Source organism: Eumetopias jubatus, unplaced genomic scaffold (assembly GCF_037043125.1).
Source record: "Eumetopias jubatus isolate StellerSeaLion01/CBP00866 unplaced genomic scaffold, mEumJub1_p1.0 scaffold_10, whole genome shotgun sequence".
NCBI lineage: Eukaryota > Metazoa > Chordata > Mammalia > Carnivora > Otariidae > Eumetopias > Eumetopias jubatus.
Window position 1 is genome coordinate 104,286,207 of NW_028274816.1, and position 21,799 is coordinate 104,308,005.

The window sequence follows — 21,799 nt, forward strand, 5'->3', positions numbered from 1 at the left end:
CCTGGGATCGAGTCCTGCATCGGGCTCCCTGCTCAGTGGGGAGCCTGCTTCTCCCTCTCCCTCTACCTTCTGCTCCCCCTCCTTGTGCTCGCTCACTCTCTGTCAAATAAATAAATAAAATCTTTAAAAAAAAAAATTCGTGGTTGAAAATGAATTTATTTGTAAATGTGAGCTTGTTTTGTACAAACATCCAATATTACCAATAATAATATCTTTTATTATTTTTTTGTAATGCCTAGAATTATGCCCATTTGTTTTCAGACCTTTAACTTTGTTTCTTTCCTGTAAAGGACCTTTGCACAAAATTGTAGGAACATTGAAGTACTGAATCTAAACGGATGTACAAAGACAACAGATGCGTAAGTATTTTGTTTTAGAAGGGTAAGTCATAGCCCCTTGTGTCCTGCCTATACTAGCTTTAAATGTGGGTTATTAAATATATTTAGCAAATTTCATTGTAGTGTTACAGAGAAAAGATATTTTATTTTTTTTTAAGATTTTATTTATATATTTGACAGAGAGAGTCACAGCAAGCAGGGGGAGTGGGAGAGGGAGAAGCAGGCTTCCCGCTGAGCAGGGAGCCCGATGCAGGGCTCGATCCCAGGACCCTGGGATCATGAGCTGAGCCGAAGGCAGACGCTCAACGACTGAGCCACCCAGGCGCCCCAGGAAAGATATTTTAAAAGGCGAAAACAACATTAAAATAGAAATGGCATAAGAAACTTATTTTGGAATCTGGCCCAAATTCTATCTTGATATTTAAAGTGAAACTTAAGGGACACCTGGGTGGCTCAGTCAGTTAAGTTAACTGGCTGCCCTTCCGCTCAGATCATGATCTCAGGGTCCTGGGATTGAGTCCCTCATCGGGCTTCCTGCTCAGCAGGGAGCCTGCTTCTCCTTGTCTGCCATCCCCCCTGCTTGTGCTCTCTCTCTCTCTGTCAAATAAATAAATAAAATCTTTAAAAAAAAATAAAGTGAACCTTACAAATTATAGACCATGGATATGCAGTAGGGATATTAATAATATAAATTACTAGGACTACTTATATTTCAAGAAGATACTAATAGCTTTCCTTCAAAAGACATGGTAAATAGGGGCTCCTGGGTGGCTCAGTCATTTGGGCATCAACTTTGCCTCTGGTCTGATCTCAGGGTCCTGGGATCCAGGCGCCCCCCGCCCCGCCCCCAAGTCGTTGGGCTCTGTGCTCAGTGGGGAGTCTGCTTGTCCCTCTGCCCCTCCTCCCCGACCATGCGCGCTCTCTCTCTCTCTCTCTCTCTGTCTCAAATAAATAAATAAAATATTTTAAAAAATCCACAGTAAACAGATAATTCTATAAAATCTTAAAGACATAACTGAGCAACTTGTAATAATATTGAGAGCATTATTAAATGACCCTTTAAATGTACTGTGTCTGTCAGTTACAGTATAAATGAAATAAAGCAATCCTTCATCCTTGAGAGCTTATTATCACAGACCTAATAGACGTGGAAGGTAGACATAAAAAACATTCAGCACACCCCCAAAAAATTAGTTCCAGGGTATCTATTGGTAATAATTAATAATATGTATCAAATAACATTTACAATCACATAGGGAAATTGTTGCCTATTGTGAGGTGAAGTGAAGCCGATGAGGAAGTGTGTTTATACAGCGTGGGGCCAGGATTATTCAGTGAATGTTCCTGTTCAAAAAGGCCTCATGAAGGAGGTGGGATATTTAGAATTGTTTTTTTTTTTTTAATTTTATTTATTTGACAGAGACACAGCGAGAGAGGGACTACAGCAGGGGGAGTGGGAGTGGGAGAGGGAGAAGCAGGCCTCTCGCCGAGCAGGGAGCCCGATGCGGGGCCCGATCCCAGGACCCTAAGATCATGACCTGAACTGAAGGCAGATGCTTAACGACTGGGCCACCCAGGCGCCCCTAGAATTGTTTTAATGAAGGAAAGTGAAATACACTCCAGACACAGGATACAGTTTATTTCATTCCTTTCTTTAAGATCACAGTATTGTTAACTTTTAATATAAGACAGTGTCTGAAAAACAAGAACTACGGTTGTTAATTCTGCTATGGTAGAATTACAAGAATATTTGTAATAATAAACAAGTATTACTTCTGTGGATTGATTTGACCCTTTAACATAAGAAATAAGTATAACCCCTCCCCTAACCATGACTTTATACCAGTAGCCTACATTTACTTTAGATAAGTTACCTGTTTATTTTTTTCTTTTGAATACTTAATGTTACAGAGATTAAGAATTTTACCAGTTTGGTATCTAGAAAAGTGACATACAATTTATACTTTTTTCTAGGAATCTATCCTACATACCAAAGATAAACTGACAAAAATATAGTAAAATTTATGCACAAGGCTATTCATTTTTACTGTTCGTAATAACAAATACTGCCATATTTTTAATAGCAAAAGACGGGAAACAATCCAAATGTCATTCCATAGAGGACTGTTAAATAAAAGGAGTGAGGAAATATATAGTATTCTGGAGTGATCTCCAGGACATAGTTAAAAAAGCAAACTGCAAAAGAGTTTGTATAAGATACTTTTTTGTAGGGATTCCAGGGTGGCTCAGTCGTTAAGCGTCTGCCTTTGGCTCAGGTCATGATCCCAGGGTCCCGGGATCGAGCCCCGCATCGGGTTCCCTGCTCGGCGGAGAGTCTGCTTCTCCTTTTCCCTCTGCCCCCCCCCCTCACTTGCACACTCTCTCTCTCTGTCTCAGATAAGTAAATAAAATCTTTTTAATTTTTTTAAAGATTTTATTTATTTGACAGAGAGATAGCGAGAGAACACAAGCAGGGGGAGTGGGAGAGGGACAAGCAGGCTTCCCGCCGAGCAGGGAGCCCGATGTGGGGCTCGATCCCAGGACCCTGGGATCATGACCTGAGCCGAAGGCAGATGCTTAACAACTGAACCACCCAGGTGCCCCTGTAAATAAAATCTTTAAAAAAAAAAGATACTTTTGTAGGGCCCTTTTAACATAAGCATGTTAACTTTATCACTCCTATAAAAAAAAATCATCAAATCATCAAATAACCACTGGTTAGTTCAGATTTTTGCCTGTTCTAGTGACTTTAGAAACATAATATTTTAGGGGCATCTGGGTGGCTCAGTTGGTTAAGCATCTACCTTCGGCTCAGGTCATGATCCCAGGGTCCTGGGATCGAGTCTCGCATTGGGCTCTCTGCTTGGCAGGGAGCCTGCTTCTACCTCTGCTTGTGCATTCTCTCTCTCTCTTTTCTCAGACAAATAAATAAATAAACTTAAAAAAAAAACATAGTATTTTAAGTGCAATATCAAAGAAAAAAGACACAAACTTTAAAAAAGCAAAGAGGGAGGGGCACCTCGGTGGCTCAGTTGGTTGGGCGACTGCCTTCAGCCCAGGTCGTGATCCTGGAGTCCTGGGATCAGGCCCTGCATCAGGCTCCCTGCTCGGCGGGGAGCCTGCTTCTCCCTCTGACCCTCCCTCTCTCATGCTCTTTCTCTCTCTCAAATAAATAAATAAATAAAATCTTTAAAAAAAATAAATTAAAAAAAATTAAAAAGCAAAGATGGAGACTTCTGCTTCTGCTGTGACAGTAACTGCCCTCCTGCCATCAACAACTATAAAACTATACAAAACATAGCAAAGAACCAGTTTGAGATGTTGGACAATATGCAGCACAGGACGGAGAAACAAATCAGGTGAACCCTATGACTACCCTGGCTTTCTGCATGGTGGTATTTTCCAGATGATGGTATAAGGAGAAGGAACTCGAGCAGAGAACAAAGTTCTGGCTGATTTGAAGAGTAAGAGATCAGAGCTCAGGGAGACGAAAGTGGAATTTTTGTCTCAAAATGGAGGATCTACTCAAAAAGGGCTATAGAAATCTACATCGATTTGGCCGAATAGTAAAGTATAAATACACATATTGAGACCCCACAAAGCCAGACAAAGAGCATCTAATAAGGAAAGAACAATTACTGGAAAACTGTAAACTGAAAAATTGCCAGAGCTTAAATAAGGCTGGGAAAAGTTCTGACTACCTCAAATGGGGAATACCTAGGGGCATTTAATAACAGACTTCAGAAAGGTCACATCTTGGTAGTAAAGCTAGACTAGGCCTGTCCCAGTAAAGGTTAAAAGAAGAAAATTAAGAATCAAATTGATCCATAACTAATTTAGCTATCTGCTAAGTTGAAATTCAACATTCTTTTTATTTATTTTTTATTTTTTTTAAGATTTTGTTTGTTTGACAGAGACACAGCGAGAGAGGGAACACAAGCAGGGGGAGTGGGAGAGGGAGAAGTAGGCTTCCCACGGAGCAGGGGCTTGATCCCAGGACCCTGGGATCACGACCTGAGCTGAAGGCAAATGCTTAATAACTGAACCACCCAGGTGCCACCTCAACATTCTTTTTAAAGAAGGTGACAAAACCTAGACACCCAGCATACAGAATTTCCAGCATTCGGTGAAAATTACAAGACATGCGAAACATGAAATGATACCAGAATGGAAACAGACCCAGAAATGATAGAGATTAGAAAATTGACCGGGGCGCCTGGGTGGCTCAGTTGGTTGGGCGACTGCCTTCGGCTCAGGTCATGATCCTGGAGTCCTGGGATCAAGTCCTGCATCGGGCTCCCTGCTCAGCGGGGAGTCTGCTTCTCCCTCTGACCCTCCTCCCTCTCGTGCTATCTCTCATTCTCTCTCTCTCAAATAAATAAAATCTTAAAAAAAAAATTGACCAATAAAAAGTTGGGCGCCTGGGTGGCTCAGTTGGTTAAGCGATTGCCCTCGGCTCGTGTCATGATTCTGGAGTCCCTGGATCGAGTCCTGCATCGGGCTCCCTGCTCAGCAGGGAGTCTGCTTCTCCCTCTGACCCTCCCCACCTCATGTGCTTTTTCTCTCTCTCATTCTCTCTCTCAAATAAATAAAATCTTTTTAAAAAAAAAGTTTAAAAAAAACAAGTAAAAAGATGCTCAAGAATTTACAAGAAAACTTAAAGATAATATGGATGTGGAAGTAAAAGGATGAGAAAGGCTATACTATCATAATCACTAATCATAGGAAACTTGGCGTGGTTATTAATATGAGATGATGTAAACTTCAGGAAAAAGTGTAGGTGGAAGATAATAAATAGTAAAGATAAATCAAGTAGACCAAACACCGGTAAAGCTCTAGAAGACTTGAGCAGCACTGTCAATGAACTTGTCCTAATATCATCCTTCAGAATAACATGGGTGAAAGAATAGATTACAAAGAAAACTAAAAAATATGTTTTGCTGTGTGATAATGAAAACACAACATTTGAAACTTGTGGACTGTACCAAAGGCAATACTTGAGAGAAAAATGTAGTTTCAAATGCTTACGTTAGAAAAGAAAGGTTTAAAATCAAGGATCTAGGGGCACCTGACTAGCTCCGTCTGTAGAGCATGTGACTCTTGACCTCCTGGTGGTGAGTTTGAGTCCCACTTTGGGCGTGGAGTTTACTTAAAAAAGAAAAAAAGATTAGGTTGAATATCAATAAAATAGGAAAGAGAAAAACAGTAATGAAACCAAAAGCTGGTTTTTTGGGGGAAAAATCAAAATAGACAAGCCCAGACTAAGAAAATAAAAGACATAAATTATCAAAAGCAGGAATGAAGGAGAAGACTAAATACCCAAAAGACAGAGATTAAAGGGATTATCAGGGAATATCATAAATGACTTTATTTTATTTTTATTTATTTAAAGATTTTATTTATTTGACAGAGAGATAGAGACAGAACACAAGCAGGGGGAGAGGGAGAAGCAGGCTTCCCACCAAGCAGGGAGCCCGATGTGGGGCTCAATCCCAGGACCCTGGGATCATAACCTGAGCCGAAGGTAGATGCTTAACTGACCAAGCCACCCAGGTGCCCCCATAAATGACTTTATGCCAACAAATTAGACAGTCTAGATGAAATGGACAAATTCCTGGGAAGGCTCATATTACCAAATTAGACTTAAAAAAAAAATCTGAATAGATCTGTAACAAGTAAGTTCAGTGAATAATTCAAAAGCATCCTGTAAAGAAAACTCCAGGCCCAGATGAGTTCACTGGTGAATCCCATCAAATATTTAAAGAAGAGATAATACCAGTCTTCAAACTGATTCATAAAATGTAGTAGTATGTTATAACTCATTCTATGAGGCCAGTTTTTCTGCTACCAGAGACATCACAATAAAAGGTAATCTATTGATTGTGATCCCTCAGAAACAGAGCCACAAAAATACTTTGACAAAGTGTCAGCAAACTGAATCCAGCAATGTATGAGAGGATTTGGGATCATAACCAAGTGGGATTTATCCCAGAAATACAAGTATGGCTTAATATATGAAAATCAATTATCTCTCATAATAATTAGTAGAATAAAGTAGAAGTCAGCAGACTTTCTGTATGGGGCCAGATTAAATATTTTTAGGACTTCATTGGCCATACAGTTATCTGTCAACTCCTCAACCCTGCCAGTGTTTTCCAAAGGCAGCCATAGCCTATACATAAACAAATAGGCATAACTGTGCTCCAATAAAACTTTATTTCTGGGCAGTGAGATTTGAATTTCATATGATTTTCACATGTTGCATGATACATCTTTAAAAAAATTTTTTTCAACCATTTAAAAACATCAAAACCATTCTTGACTTGTGAGCCATATAAAAATAGGCAGCTGGTGAGATTTATTGCCTCCTGGAATAAAGGACAAAAACCACATGATCATCTCAGTGGGATTGGTGGCCTCTAAAATGGCCCCCAAGTAACCCCTGCCTCCTAGTACTCACACCCTTATGTAATCTTTTCCCTTGAACGTGGACTGGACCTAGTGACTCATTTCTAACAATAGAATACTGCAAAAGAGATTTGATGTCACTTTGGAGATTAGGTTACCAAAAGACTGTGATTCTGTCTTTCTCTGCTTTCCCTCAGGGCTCCAGCTCTGGGGGGAGCAAGCTGTCCTATTGTGAGTAGCTCTGTGGAGAGGTCCATGTCGCAAGGAACTGAGGTCTGGCCAACAGCCCGCAAGGACCTGAAACCTACCAAAAACTAAATGAGTGAGCTTGGAATTGGATCTTCTGAGGTCTGCCAACAGCCACCTAAATAAGCTTGGAAGGGAATTTGCCCCCAGTTAACCTTTGAGGTGAATGCAACTGTGACCAATACCTTGATTACAGCCTTGTGACGGATATTGAGTCAGAGGCACCCAGCTAAAGCCACCTGGGCCTGTATTGCTGTCCCACAAAAACTGTGATAGTAAATATTTGTTGTTTTAAGCTGCTTAGTTTTGGAGTAGTTCGTTAAGTAACAGTAGATCATCAATACATCATCCGATACAGAAAAAACACATGACAAAATCCAACACCCATTCATAATAAAAAGAAATTCTCAACAAACTAGAAATAGAAAAGAGTTCTCGCAATCTGATCAAAAGCATCTATGAAAAACCTACTGCTAACCTCATACTTATTGATGAAAGGCTGAATCCTTTACCCTGAGATGAGCAAGGTGAGGATGTTAAATGTCACCATTTCTATCAACATTCTGTTAGAGATTCTAGCCAAATTCAATAAGCAGAAGAAAAGGGGGGACATACTGCATACCGACAGGAAAGAAGTAAAACTGTCTATATTCTCCGATGACATAGTTCTAAAAGAAGTATCTGAAAATGACAAAACATTACTGAAAGAAATTAAAGACATGTATTAAGAGTATATAGAGAACTCTTAGAATCAATAATAAGTCAGTCCAATTAAAAATTGGGCCAAACACTTAGATAGACATTTCACCAAGGGAAGAGATGAATGGCTAATAAGTACAAGAAAGGGTATTCATTACAGAACTGCAGAATAAAATCACAGTAGGATTACAGTCCATACCCACTAACATGGCTATAATCAAAAAGAGCGCCAAGTATTGGCAAGGATGTAGAGAAACTGAGACCTTCATGCATTGCTGGTGGGAATGTAAAATAGTACAGCCACTTTGGAAAGCAGTTCGGTAGTTTCTTAAAAAGTCAAACATAAACATAGTGTAGGACCTAACAATGCTAACCCTAGGCATCTATCCAGAAGAAATGGAAACATAGGTCCACACAAAGACCTAAGACACATATCAGCCAAATAGAATGTATGGCTCCTATTTGGATCCTATTTGAACAAATCAACTTGACAAAGGCATTTATAAGACAATTGAGGAAACTTGAACACAGACGGGTTATCAGATATTAAGGAATTAAAGTCCTTATCTATTAGAAATATGTCCTAAAATATTTATAGGTGAAATAATATGTCTGGGATTTGCTTTAAAATACTGGAACAAAAAAGCAGAGGGAAATAGATGAAATAGAAATAATAGAAATTAATAAATGTCAGAGCTTAATGATGGTACATATGCATTCTCTATTATTCACTCGTATGTATTTGAAATTTTCCATCATAAGTTAAAAAAATTAAACCAAGAACATGATCACGGTGGAAAAAGAGCCTTTAGGGGCACCTGGATGGCTCAGTCGGTTAAGCATCTGCCTTTGGCTCGGGTCATGATCTCAGGGTTCTGGGATTGAGCCCCTCATTGGGCTCCCTGCTCAGCAGACAGTCTGCTTCTCCCTCTTCCTCTGCCTGTCCCCCCAACTTGTGCTCTCTCTCTCTGAAATAAATCTTAAAAAAAAAAAGCCTTTAAGAAATTCATAAAGGAGTACCTGGCTGGTCAGTTGGTGGAGCATGCGACTCTTGATCTGGGAATCATGAGTTTAAGCCCCATGTTGGGGGTAGAGATTACTTTTTTAAAAAAGGAAAGAAAACAAGGGCTCATGAGAGGCTTAGTTGGTTAAGTGGCCTACTCTTGATTTCAGCTCAAGTCATGATCTCAGGGTCCTGGGATAGAGCCCCATGTTGGGCTCACACTTAATGGAGTCTGCTTGAGGATTCTCTCTCTCCCTCTCCTTCTGCCCCTTTCCCTACACATGCTTGCTCGCTCGCTCTCTCAGAAATTAAATAAATATTTATTTTTAAGATTTTGTTTATTTATTTGACAGAGAGAGACACAGTGAGAGAGGGAACACAAGCAGGGGGAGTGGGAGAGGGAGAAGCAGGCTTCCCGCTGAGCAGGGAGCCCGATGTGGGGCTCGATCCCAGGACCCTGGGACCGTGACCTGAGCCAAAGGCAGATGCCCAATGACTGAGCCACCAGGTGCCCCAATAAATCTTTTTTTAAAAAGTCATAAGGACAAGTAGGTAGTAATCCATAACTTAGCTTGTTCAAGCCCGATACTGGTCTGTCCTCAGTACACCTTGCAAAAATCCAACCATTTCATTACTGCCATGCAAAAGGTTATCTTGAGCAGAGATTTAAATGAAAGAGCAGAGGGCGCCTGGGTGGCTCAGTTCGTTAAGTGACTGCCTTCGGCTCAGGTCATGATCCTGGAGTCCCTGGATCGAGTCCTGCTTCGGGCTCCCTGCTCAGCAGAGAGTCTGCTTCTCCCTCTGACCCTCCCCCCTCTCATGTGCTCTCTCTCTCTCTCTCTCTCTCTCTCTCTCTCATTCTCTCTGTCTCAAATAAATAAAATCTTTTAAAAAATAAAAGTAAATGAAAGAGCAGAGGGGCACCTGGGTGGCTCAGTCGTTAAGCGTCTGCCTTTGGTTCAGGTCATGATCCCAGTGTCCTGGGATTGAGCCCCACATCAGGCTCCCTGCTCAGCAGGAAGCCCACTTCTCCCTCTCCCACTCCCCCTGCTTGTGTTCCTACTCTCGCTGTTTCTCTGTCAAATAAATAAATAAAATCTTTAAAAAAAAAAACAATAAATGAAAGCACAGAGACAGAGCTTTCAGTCTTCATGTTTCATCACTTGCTCGCAAGTTCTAATAAGCTAGCTTTCTGGTATTTCTGTATTTGCAAAAAGCATATAGGTCTCCTATGAGCACATAGGTAGTTTGCTGTTAAACTTATTTCCAAATGAGAATGAAGCATCATCATCCCCTCATGCTAATTCTCATACACAGCACAGCCTTTCTTCTTTGTGAATGGCACCTGCCTCTTCCTCAATGTGAAAAGTCCCAGGATTTATAACTGCTTTTATTTGGAGTATGGAAGTTTTACAGTTCTTATGTATATACACGTGTTTAATAAGAATTGTGTATGACGTACTAAAGATGTGTTCCTGTGTGTTTATTCATTATTTTCTCCTTTTTCCATTTTTCAGTACATGTACTAGCCTTAGCAAGTTCTGTTCCAAACTCAGGCACCTTGACTTGGCTTCCTGTACATCAATAACAAACATGTCTCTTAAAGCTCTGAGGTAAATGTCTTATAACAAGAGTATCCAATAATCAGAACAAATACTGATTTTTTTTTATTTCAAATGACTGAAATAAAGTTGGAATTGAAGGAAACTGTGTTTTATGGATATGTACTAAAGTTCAGAATAGATCTTTTGTTTTATCACTTGCCCAAATTACAGAACACATTCAGATGAAATGACTAGAGGTAACTAGGATTTCTGAGCAGACTGGTATAGCGTATACACGAATGATTAGATTTCTATGAAGGCTTGTTTGCCCCCACCCCCCAGAATGCCACATATCATTATAGCTTAGTGATCAAAACAGCACTCTGGAATCAGGTGATTAACCAGGTACCTTGAACAAATATAACCCTGTGAGCTTTTCCTTATCATCTCATAGTCCTGTTGTTAGGGGTTAAACAGAATTATAATTGATAATATTAGGCCAAACCATACAAAGTTGCCAGTATTTGACAACTTTTGGCTTCGTGTGGTTCAACCTAATATATATAAAGTGCTTAGGAGAGTAAGTTTTGTTTTAATATTAATGTATTTTTTTTAAAGTACATTACAGAAGGTGTACCTTAAATGGAGGGTGAAATGCCCATTCTCTTTGTAGCTTCACTTTTTTGTCAGTCTTTTACAGGTAATTATGGTCCCATGTATTGGTTATGCTCGTAAATAGTAAAAATTAAGCTATTAAGAGAAGAAATATAGATTTAGTTGAGTATAAGTATTCTAAAAAGGGCTTCTAGTCCTTCCTTATGAATACTGAGTACATATGTTTCTAAGCCCATTTGCCATGTGGGATAATAAATAGGATAATACAACAGCATTTATGGTTTATAAAATATTTTCACATAAATGATTTCATTTATTTGAAAACCATGTGAGGCAGATAGGCAGACACTTATAGAGAAGAAAATCTAAAACATTTTTGAATGCCAGGTACTGTGATTTAACCTCACTGAATAAGGTATTGTTGCTGCCCTTTAGCTGCTCAGAGTGTAATGGGAGAAAAAAATAATAATAAACATGTTGTCATACTACAGTGTTATAAGAAGTGAGTGCTTCCATTTGGGGAGAACACAGGCTATGGCTGATCTTAGATTAAGAGAAGTTCAGGCAGGTTTCCTAAAGTGACTTGTCTGAAGTCACACTATTAATGTTGAAGAATGGACTTGAACCAGGATCCCCTGCCTTCATTTTATAAAACAATTAAAGCAGTATTTTCCAAAGAATGTCATAGAGCTTGGGATTCCTGCATAGTTCAAATGTGAAATCAAAGATGATACTGATGTTTGATAGAAGGCAGGGATCAAACACAGTATAGCCTAAATTTAGCCTATGGAGACCGTACTCTAGAGACTTCACAGATAAGGAAAATTTATAGATCCTTTGTAACTTTTTAAATAAGAATTTAAACGTCTTCATTATTACTTTGATAAGTAATAGAATTACTTGATAAAGAATCTGAATCTAAACTCTTCACTAATTACTCTGTTAACTTGAACAGTCACTTAGTTCCCATTTCCTTTCCCGAGACCATTTAAACATGTGATAAGTGCATAAAGAATATATTTGAAAAGGATAAACCTCCATAGCAGTCTAATATATCTGAAAAACAATATTGTGCTTTGTGTCGAACCATGAGAGACTATGGACTCTGAGAAACAAACTGAGGTTCTAGAGGGGAGGGGGGAGGGGGATGGGTTAGTCTGGTGATGGGTATTAAAGAGGGCACGTACTGCGTGGAGCACTGGGTGTTATGCACAAACAATGAATCATGGAACACTACATCAAAAACTAATGATGTATGGTGATTAACATAACAAAAAATTTTGTGCTTTGTGCTTGTTAGTTTAGCTGGATTTGAGATAGCCCTCCTGTGATATAGTCCCACCTGAAGTCAACCAACATTAATAAATATGCTTTGTTGTTGTGAGATTGCCTGTATTCTAAATCTGTGTTAAGTAAATGAGCATATCCTTGTGGGAAAGCATGGGGCTGTAGCCATTCCCTGAATAAATAGCCAGTAAAGTGAGACTTTGGTGCCTTTAGAAATGGATTTAGTCATATATTTGTTTCATTTTCTTTTGTCCTAAGTGAGGGATGTCCACTGTTGGAGCAATTAAACATTTCCTGGTGTGACCAAGTAACCAAGGATGGCATCCAAGCACTAGTGAGAGGCTGTGGGGGTCTCAAGGCCTTATTCTTAAAAGGCTGCACACAGGTAATACTCCATGTAGTCTTGTGAATTTTAGAAGAACTGTGAACTTTGAAGGGAGCCCAAAGATGTTGGCTGGAGGAATATGTAGTTGTATATTAATGACCAAAGATACATGCTTACCAAAAATTAAAGTGTCTTCCTTAGAGTAAAAAAATTATGAAAAGAAATAACATCTGACCAAAGATAAAATTTTTGAGGGGAGGCAAGATGGGGAGACAAAATCACACTGAACATGCACCATAGGCAGGAAGCATCTTATGCAATTTAATCTGAGAAGAAAACTCGCCATGTTGTCACTGCCTGAGACCTTGAACTGGAGACACAAGGAAAGCATTCTTAGCAATTTTCACTAGTTGTTTAACTACCAGGTTAAATGTGCCAAGTATACAGAATGTACATTTTATAGTGTTGGTGTTTACTTCCTGCCAGTCACATTACAAATCCCAACACGTTTTGTCATTAAAGATTTTACTATCTTCATATTTTACTGTTATTTAAAAAAGGAATTGACATGGCAGCATCTCGAAGGAAATAAAAGTGAGTTTAGAAGTGACTGACGAAGTAGGGCTAAGCTCTTGTGACATTATTTTATTAATGGTTACTGGAACCATGCCTTGGAATTTGTTAAAAGTGCCCTTATTCCATTATTACTGTGTTATGATTGTTTAAAAAAAAAAAATTCCTGTAAGGTACACGCTACATACTAAGGTCGGCCATCATTCCTGTTAAAAAAAAGTTTTTTTTTAACCAAACTTAAGATGAAGCTTTGTTTTTGAATGTTAGAAGATGGTGGTTGTACATTATTTCATTTAGAAAATATAAAAATTCATTTTGTTCTGAAGCTAGGTGTTAAACTGGAATAACTCTTATACCCCAGAGAATGGGACAGTTGTGCCTTCCCTTGACATTCCTCTGTTGTTTAATTCTTTAGGGTCTTAATAATTGTTTTTTTTTAATCCCGAGAGATTAAACAGTAGACTTGTTAAGAAAACAAAAATGAAACTGTAACCAAAATTTTAAAATAAAGTTTAAAAAAAAAAGTGCCCTTATTCCTTCACCATGATGGGAGGAGTTCCATTGTTTGAAACAGAGCTTTGAAAGTAAGACTGCCTTAAAACAACAGCTTGAGCTTCTGGTTATTTATGGAATCCTGAAAAATATTGATTGGAATGCACCATTATAATCAATTACTTGCCATCTGTTCTCAGCACTGTACGCATGGCACTGATCTTCCAGCAGCAGATAAACCGGATTCCTTTCTCAGCTTCTGCTTCCCAAAGTTTGTTTTTAAAAAAACTTTTTATATAGGAAGTATAGAAGTGTGAAAATTATTTTAGCTTCATAATCCCTGAGCAAAATGCTGTGAGGCATACTTAATTTTTATCAGAAGAAACATCCATAAACATTAGGCAGTGTTTATTTTATCTTTTCCTTGACTTGATGATCATGTGAATTTGATGTGGTTGAAACTGATGAAAAATACTGATAACCATACTAATGACATGAATTACCCCTTTATGTGACCAAGGGTCATTGTTTCTGGTACACTCTTCTTTGAAACCTGGTTGGCTATATTTAGAATATATTGGTGAATGTGTATACTCCTAAATCTTTATCCCTTGAAACAATGTTAGTAATCATTTTTTTCTGTCTTTTTAATTTTTCTAGCTAGAAGATGAAGCTCTCAAGTACATAGGTGCACACTGTCCTGAACTGGTGACTTTGAACTTGCAGACTTGCTTAGTAAGCAGTCCTTCCCACAACTCTTTTGTATTTGTAATTCAGTGCAGTGATATTGTACAAGCTTCAGTCATCAAGACCGGTGGTTTTTTCCACTTCAGCCCTGTGGGGTGACACAGGGGACACAGGGGACACACAGATGATCGTTTGCATGCTTAACGATACTCACGCCCAAGGTTTTTGACATAAGTCATCTAGAAGATAGCTCATGCAGAATTCCAAATAAGCTATAACTCCACCCCTTTTCTTTTCTGCTTTTTAGAAGTGAATTATTCACAGACTGTAATACTTAGAATATTTTTGATTAATTAATTGCAGTCATGCCAATGAAGATCTATCAGTGAGTCATAACTATTGGGAACCACTGATCTAAACAGATGACAAGCAAAATGTACTCTCTAAATTATTTCCAGGTAGTAGTTGTAGTTCACATTGGGCTTGTTTAGACTGTCAGCTTTTTTGTGTCTATCCCCAAACCCCTGCATTTTGCTCAGAGAATTTGCTGAAACTATTCAGGGTCCTAGAACATTGACAATACACTTTTAGCTTTTCTCTCTTGCCTTGAAAATTACAATTATGTGTTGCCTCGCAGCGAGAGCCTCTCATGGCAGTGAAAAAGAGTTGAAGGTTTGCCTTGTTTTTGCTAAAACTTCTGCTCATTATCCCCTCCTTTTCTTGTATGATCTCCTGAAACTTGAGACCATAGCGGTTGTTTAAAGGTGACACATAGGGGGTGGGGGGATGGGTTGGCCTGGTGATGGGTATTAAAGAGGGCACGTACTGAATGGAGCACTGGGTGTTCTACGCAAACAATGAATGAATCATGGAACACTACATCAAAAACTAATGATGTAATATATGGTGATTAACATAACATAATAAAAAAAAGAAACATTAAAAAAAGAGTGACACATAAAGGGCCATATTTTGTGCAATTGAAGCAACCTCCCCTTCAGCCCTTAAGGGATGGTGCTGATAATGATCTACTTGGGAGGCTCCTGAAGACTGAGTTAAAGGAATGACATTCCTTTTAAGTCTGATCACTGCTTTCTTTTAATTCTGATTACCATAGTTGCTAACTCTCAGAATTTGCCTACTTTCATTTATGAAACCGAAATATTTGGAATATTTGGCCTGACAGGAAGAGCTTATACAACTGCTATAAACATGAAATCATCATCTTGCAGTGATAGGAAAAAACCGTTCTCAGGGATGTTTGGATCTTACGTCTATGTATCGACACACAGATACACTCTCTATGTATTTGTGTGGATGTATGTTACATACACATGTATGCCGCACCTACCGTTTGCTGTTTTAGTTTCATTTCCTTGACCCTTCCAGCAGACAGAAATCACAGTCGGTAAGCACAAAGAACCAGTTCTATCATCTATTTATTTTACTCTTTCCCTTCACCCAGATCTTAGGATATAAGGCATTCCTTCTGTAGAATGTGATGCAATGATTCTCATTCCTAAGACTTCACGTTTCTGCCCCAAAACTGTTGACGTGACCAAAGTACATTCTCAGTCCATCCTCTTTCTTCCGTGATCCCTTACGGACTTGAAAACACTAAGAAGGAACAGGCGGCACAGCTCTACAATACTTTCCTAATATGTGACACAAATTCTCATTGGCCTGATAAAGCAATTTAATTGAATCTGCCCCATTACGTTAAAAGAATCCCATTATGGCTTCTTCCCTTTACACCAGAAATGAGCACAGGGATGCTTGGCTGGCTCAGTCATGTGACTCTGATCTCAGGGTTGTGAGTTCAAGCCCCATGTTGGGCGTGGAGCCTACTTAAGAAAAGAAATGAGCGCAGATTCTCTCACAAGTAAATCAAAAGGAACTGAAAAGGAGAAACAGTGTGTTCATTTTCTTTTAGGTCTGCTACCTGATTGATATTAAATCGGTTTTATTTCTTTTTGGTGCTTATTTTCCCAGGTAACATTTTTTCCTTCTTTTTCTTCTGCTGCGTTACTAATATCTGTGGGGGTTTTTTGCTCTTATTTTTTAGCAAATCACAGATGAAGGTCTCATTACTATATGCAGAGGGTGCCATAAGTTACAGTCCCTCTGTGCCTCCGGCTGCGCCAACATCACAGATGCCATCCTGAATGCTCTAGGTCAGAACTGCCCACGGCTTAGGTAAACATTTCTTGTTTAGCTCAAAAAACCAGGGGAAAGGAACAAAGGCCTTCTTCACCCTAATTTATTCCTTGGAACTTTGAGATTTTTAAGGGAGACACTACAAGGCTACTACCCTTTTAGATGCTAACCTATTTGCTTTGTACCTCATTTGATTACATGTAATTGGTTTAAACCAAGGGGTGATAGTCCCCATTTCCTACTTCTTGCTCTCCATACTAGAAAAAAAAAATTTAAACATTTTATTTCATTACTTGAGAAATGAAATAAAGGCATTTTCTCTTATTAATACTTCCATGTAATTCCTTTCTGAAGAAAGTTTTTAAAGGCCTACCCTGTGGTTATTTACCTTGCAGTAAGGATGCCAGGTACTTAGCAATAAGTATTTAAAAAGAAAAACCAGCCCTGCAGGAAAACTCCTTTGTGCTCGTGGTCTTTTAGAGCAAGCCTGATTTCTCTATGGTTCCTCCTCTTTGCCTAAATATAGGATTGGCTGAATATTTACTTAGAATGCCATGTTAGCAGGTACATGTTTTCCAAACCCATGTTGGTTCTGTAAAAGCACACAACGGTGCTATTTTGTAATAAATAGGGATGATCTGCATATACCTTTTTTGTTTTTAAAATAGAGCTTTTATTGTACTTACATGTTAGATATGTTAACCATTGTTTTAAGTGATTTGCAAATATTAATTCATTCAGTCCTCATAATAGCATATAAGCACTGTTACTATCTCCATATTACAGATGAGAAAACTGAAGCACAGAGAGGTCAGGTAACCTGTTCAAGGTCTCACAGCTAGTGAGTTCAGGAGCAAGGATTCAAACTCAGGCAGTCTGGCTCTAGAGCCCAGGAAACCACATATAATAATCACTGTGAACCCATATGACTTTATTAAAGCTTTTTGTTATCACCTGGGCAGGGGCCTAACCATAGTTATTAAAAGTTGCCTGGATTATCAGAATTCCTTGATAGATTATAAACTTCGTCAAAATTAATATCAGAGGCCTGGGGCTAAGGAGGTAGCCGGACTCCTCCCTAAAAATATTACACGTTACCTTTTTCTCTTTTAAAGTCAGTGTTCAGCTCCTTACTCCTTCATGGTTTATTTTATTGTTTGAACAGAAACGCTCTCAAATATGATAATCAAAAGTTAGCTTTAGTCAGATCATGCTTTTCCATTAGATATTCATTTCTAATTGATTGGTAGTTGATAATGATTTATTTTACTGTACCTTTATTTCTTTCAACTCATGTAGTAAGTGATTTGTAAGCAAACATAAAGATGTTATTTGGTACTGTCGTGCAGATGCCACCAAACTTTGCACAGAAAAGAGCTACTTTTGATTCCCCTGTCCTGTGGTTTAGTATTTCGGTTGATGTTTAGCAGTTCCTGAGTAGGAGAGTGGCTGCCAGCTCAGCCCTCTGCACTGGGCCTCCCTGGGAGCCTGTGGGAGGAGGCAGGAAGCTTAAGGGCATTTTTTCATAAGTATGGAATTTCATACTTGGGACAGGCCTGTAATTAACCAGTCCCTTCATAGCATTTTTAAAAGCTATTTAAATCTGAGTGAACCTTCATGTAAAATAGGGAAAGAGAATAATTTCCTTGAGCAACAGATTAATTGAAACAGTATTTAGCTCCATTTCCTTTGTTTTCTAGGAGCAGGCTGCCCTCTGGGGGTAAGCAGTATGCCATCAAGAAGGCTTTTAAATGCATTTTTCATGCATTTTCGCATTAACTATAAGCTTCTATTACATTTTTCTGATTGCATCACCCTGAAATGTGGTGGTATTTACAGGACCACTTTATAATGACTCCATGAAAATGAATGGCAAGATCTGTATACAGACTTGCTTAGCTGTTTATGTCACTCTATGATTCAGTGCTTAGGGAATAGGAGGTTGTTTTCTTAAATTCTTGCTGTTCTAATAAACCCAGTTTTCCGGGAATAAGGGGCTTGACTTTCACTTTGCTTTTTTTTGAACAGAATATTAGAAGTGGCAAGATGTTCCCAATTAACAGATGTAGGCTTTACCACTCTGGCCAGGGTAAGTATTTTCTCCAGGTTCTGTAGGTTTGGTTTGGAATTTTTTTTTATTTCTTTTTTAATTTCAGAAGAGTGAGCATTGAGGGTAAAGTAGAATGGCGGCAGAATGGAGGGTGTGGGGTGTGAGGGCACTTCTCTGTGGCTGGTGGGCCTGAACATTCTCGTGCTGCAGCTGTAGGCCCATAGAACACAGACTGCTCTGGAAATACAGATGTGCATTGGAGTAAATATGATGCTCCTTCTTTAGACTTGATTTGCCACGTTTTCACTGATGGTAAACTAGGGAGGGCCTTCCTAGTGCTTCGTGAAAAAAACTTTCTTGGTTGTTCGGTATGTGACTGGTGGGTGAGAGTAACATTGAAAGAAACATATGGGCCTGATTTTAAATGGAGACGGTTTAAGAGATTTTTTTGTGTTCTCCAGAATAAATACTTGGAATGGTTTATAAATCACTGTATAATAGTAGTATTTAAAATTATACTGTCTTTAACTAGTATGTAATGGAATATGGGGAGGAACATTTGCTTTCAGGCAGATTGATGGAAGACTAATGGGTGGGGGGGCAGTGCATGGCATAACTCAGTGAGGACACAAAGCTTACCTTCCATTCTTCCAAAGAAATCATTTTCATTAAATTATTTATGGTTGGAACGATCTGTATTATCTTGGTATTAATGTTCAGAAAATTTATTCCCTTGGACTTAGAAGATGTTAGATACCTCAAACGTAGAATAATTGAGAAATTTCCACTGTGATCAAGGCCTTTCAAAATGCGTGATTGGGGGCGCCTGGGTGGCTCAGTTGGTTAAGCAACTGCCTTCGGCTCAGGTCATGATCCTGGAGTCCCGGGATCGAGTCCCGCATCGGGCTCCCTGCTCAGCGGGGAGTCTGCTTCTCCCTCTGACCCTCTTCCCTCTCGTGCTGTCTATCTCTCATTCTCTCTCTCTCAAATAAATAAATAAAATCTTTAAAAAAAAATAAAAATAAAAAAAAATAAAGTAAAATAAAATGCGTGATTGGGCTCCTGGGTGGCTCAGTCGGTTAAGTGGCTGCCTTCGGCTCAGGTCATGATCCCAGGGTCCTGGGGATCGAGTCCCTCATCAGGCTCCCTGCTCAGCGGAGAGCCTGCTTCTCCCTCTCCCTCTCCCTCTGCCTGCTGCTCCCCCTGCTTGTGTTCCCTCTCTCACTGTCTCTCTCTCTGTGTCAAATAAATAAAATCTTTAAAAATAATAATAATAAAATAAAATAAAATGTGTGATTAATGAAGGCAGAAAGTGACATTAGAATGACAAAAGATTTTGTCAGTGTATTTAATACTACTTCTTAGTTTTCTGGCTTTAAATTTTCCCATGTTTTAAATGTTCGTGTTATAATGTTTGGTTTTGTATTCTGTAGAATTGCCATGAGCTTGAAAAAATGGACTTGGAAGAGTGTGTTCAGGTAAGAGTGTGGATTTTTACACAGAAATACAGTATCATAGGGGTGCCTGGGGTGGCTCAGTTGGTTGGGCATCTGACTCTTGGTTTCAGCTGCAGAGTCGTGGGATCAAGCTCAGCGGGGAGTCTGCTTGAGATTCTCTCCTTTGCCCTCCCCCCTTTGCCCCTCCCCCTAAAATAAATAAATCTTAAAAAAAATAAAAGGAATACAGTATGATAGAAACTTACAAAAAAGAAAAAGAAACTTACATAATACATGCATATCAAAACATTCAGTTCCCTACTCTAATGTCGTGTAGTGCCTGGCGGCACTGCTGATTCTTACTTTATTGAGGTGTCCTCCAGGCATCCCAGGCAGAAGTGCGTGGTGTACGTGCTAAGGAACTAGGAAAATACATGCCATCAATAAGGTTACCAGTGGAAAGAAAGAAGGCCCAAGCATTCAGGCCATAAAGATGTTAAAATGTTTTCTTAAACCTACAGGGTTATAATACTAGTAAATAATTAAAGCCCCATCACATGGACAATATAGCACTGCCCTTTTTTTTTTTTTTTTTTTTTTTAGTTTAATGAGACCATGGACCCCTTACATCATTAGCCGTGGAGATCCAACTCTGCCTTTTGGGCAGACAGACTGACCAAATACTGCCTTAACAGCAATTTCTTTTATTACCAGTTATAAGAGCTTTAAGATTACTAGTTGATCAGAGAGAAATTTTGAAGGGGGACTCGTAAAAAGAAGATAAATAAATCGTTTTAATGGTAAAAATAAAGATACTTCTAGTAACTATAGGGGTGAATTTTTTCTAAATTACTTGTTATCCAGATACTCTTTAGCAACTATTCTTACTAAACTAAAACTTGGGACACCTGGTTGGTTCCGATGATTGAGCATCTGCCTTTGGCTCAGGTCTTGATCCCGGGATCCTGGGATCAAGTCCCGCATCGGGCTCCCTGCTCCTTGGGGAGCCTGCTTCTCCCTCTGCCTCTGCACCTCTCTCTCTCTCTCTCTCTCTCATGAATAAATAGATAAAATCTTTAAAAATAATAATAAACTAAAACTGTTCACATCCATCTACCTTTTGCATATGCCTGAGTGTCCTGTGTGTCCTTTCCAATGTTACTCCCTCTCAGTGATGTGCACACACCTTCCCTCCCCAACCTTTCATCCCTCACCATTTCTTAGCCCCTGTGAAGCTATGTATGTTAATAGACATCATCATCATTTCAGAGTTGGAGGAACATTTGAAAAGAAGCACTGATTTACTTTCCAGCCTAAGATAACTATAAAGACTGTTCTTCCTTCAAGAGTTCCTTCTTCTTTAATGTTCATAGTTAACCCAGATTCCAGCAGCCCCTTTTCTGCCACCTTCAGGAAAATACCTGACACCCAAGTCATCAAATCAGAGTTGTGGCATGGCTTATAAAATACAGGCCAAATATACTTAAAATTTGAGGATATTTTCACATTAATTTTTTTTTCACATTTGAGCAGCGTTTTTCACATGGAGCAGCATCTTCTGATTCTTTTCTGTGGTGGTTCTAAGGAGCTAAAGTCCAGTGGGTAGAAGTCACAAAGGGACAGATTTTCATTCATTTCAAAAACAAAAGAGAACTTTCAACAGACCTGTTCAAAGATGAAGACTACAGATGACTACATTGTTCAAAGAACAGGTTCAAGTAGCCAATAGGATTTCAGTCTTAAGATTCTGTTATTTTATGATTAATATCAGGATATCAGTTTAGAATACAAGTGTACTCAAGAATGAGGTACAGCCATGAAGCTTTTTTGGAATTATACCCATAATAAATTCACATGTTTCTTTCAGATAACAGATAGCACGTTAATCCAACTTTCTATACACTGTCCTCGACTTCAAGTGTTGGTAAGTTTGACTTTT

At 39.0% G+C, this 21,799-nt stretch overlaps 1 protein-coding gene across 6 annotated transcripts in view; it reads left to right on the forward strand.

The window, feature by feature from the left end:
• FBXL20 (F-box and leucine rich repeat protein 20) overlaps positions 1 to 21,799 on the forward strand; it is a 105,824-nt gene that overhangs the window by 73,597 nt on the left and 10,428 nt on the right. For all 6 annotated transcript variants that reach the window (XR_003607103.2, XR_003607101.2, XM_028089818.2 and 3 more), the window contains exons 6-13: positions 291 to 359; positions 10,212 to 10,307; positions 12,399 to 12,525; positions 14,191 to 14,265; positions 16,283 to 16,413; positions 18,403 to 18,463; positions 19,858 to 19,902; positions 21,728 to 21,784. Coding sequence is in view for 4 of the 6 variants with exons in the window: in XM_028089818.2 (XP_027945619.1) it covers positions 291 to 359; positions 10,212 to 10,307; positions 12,399 to 12,525; positions 14,191 to 14,265; positions 16,283 to 16,413; positions 18,403 to 18,463; positions 19,858 to 19,902; positions 21,728 to 21,784 (661 nt within the window). In the remaining 2 variants the exon portion in view is untranslated. The remainder of the gene's footprint in view (positions 1 to 290; positions 360 to 10,211; positions 10,308 to 12,398; positions 12,526 to 14,190; positions 14,266 to 16,282; positions 16,414 to 18,402; positions 18,464 to 19,857; positions 19,903 to 21,727; positions 21,785 to 21,799) is intronic.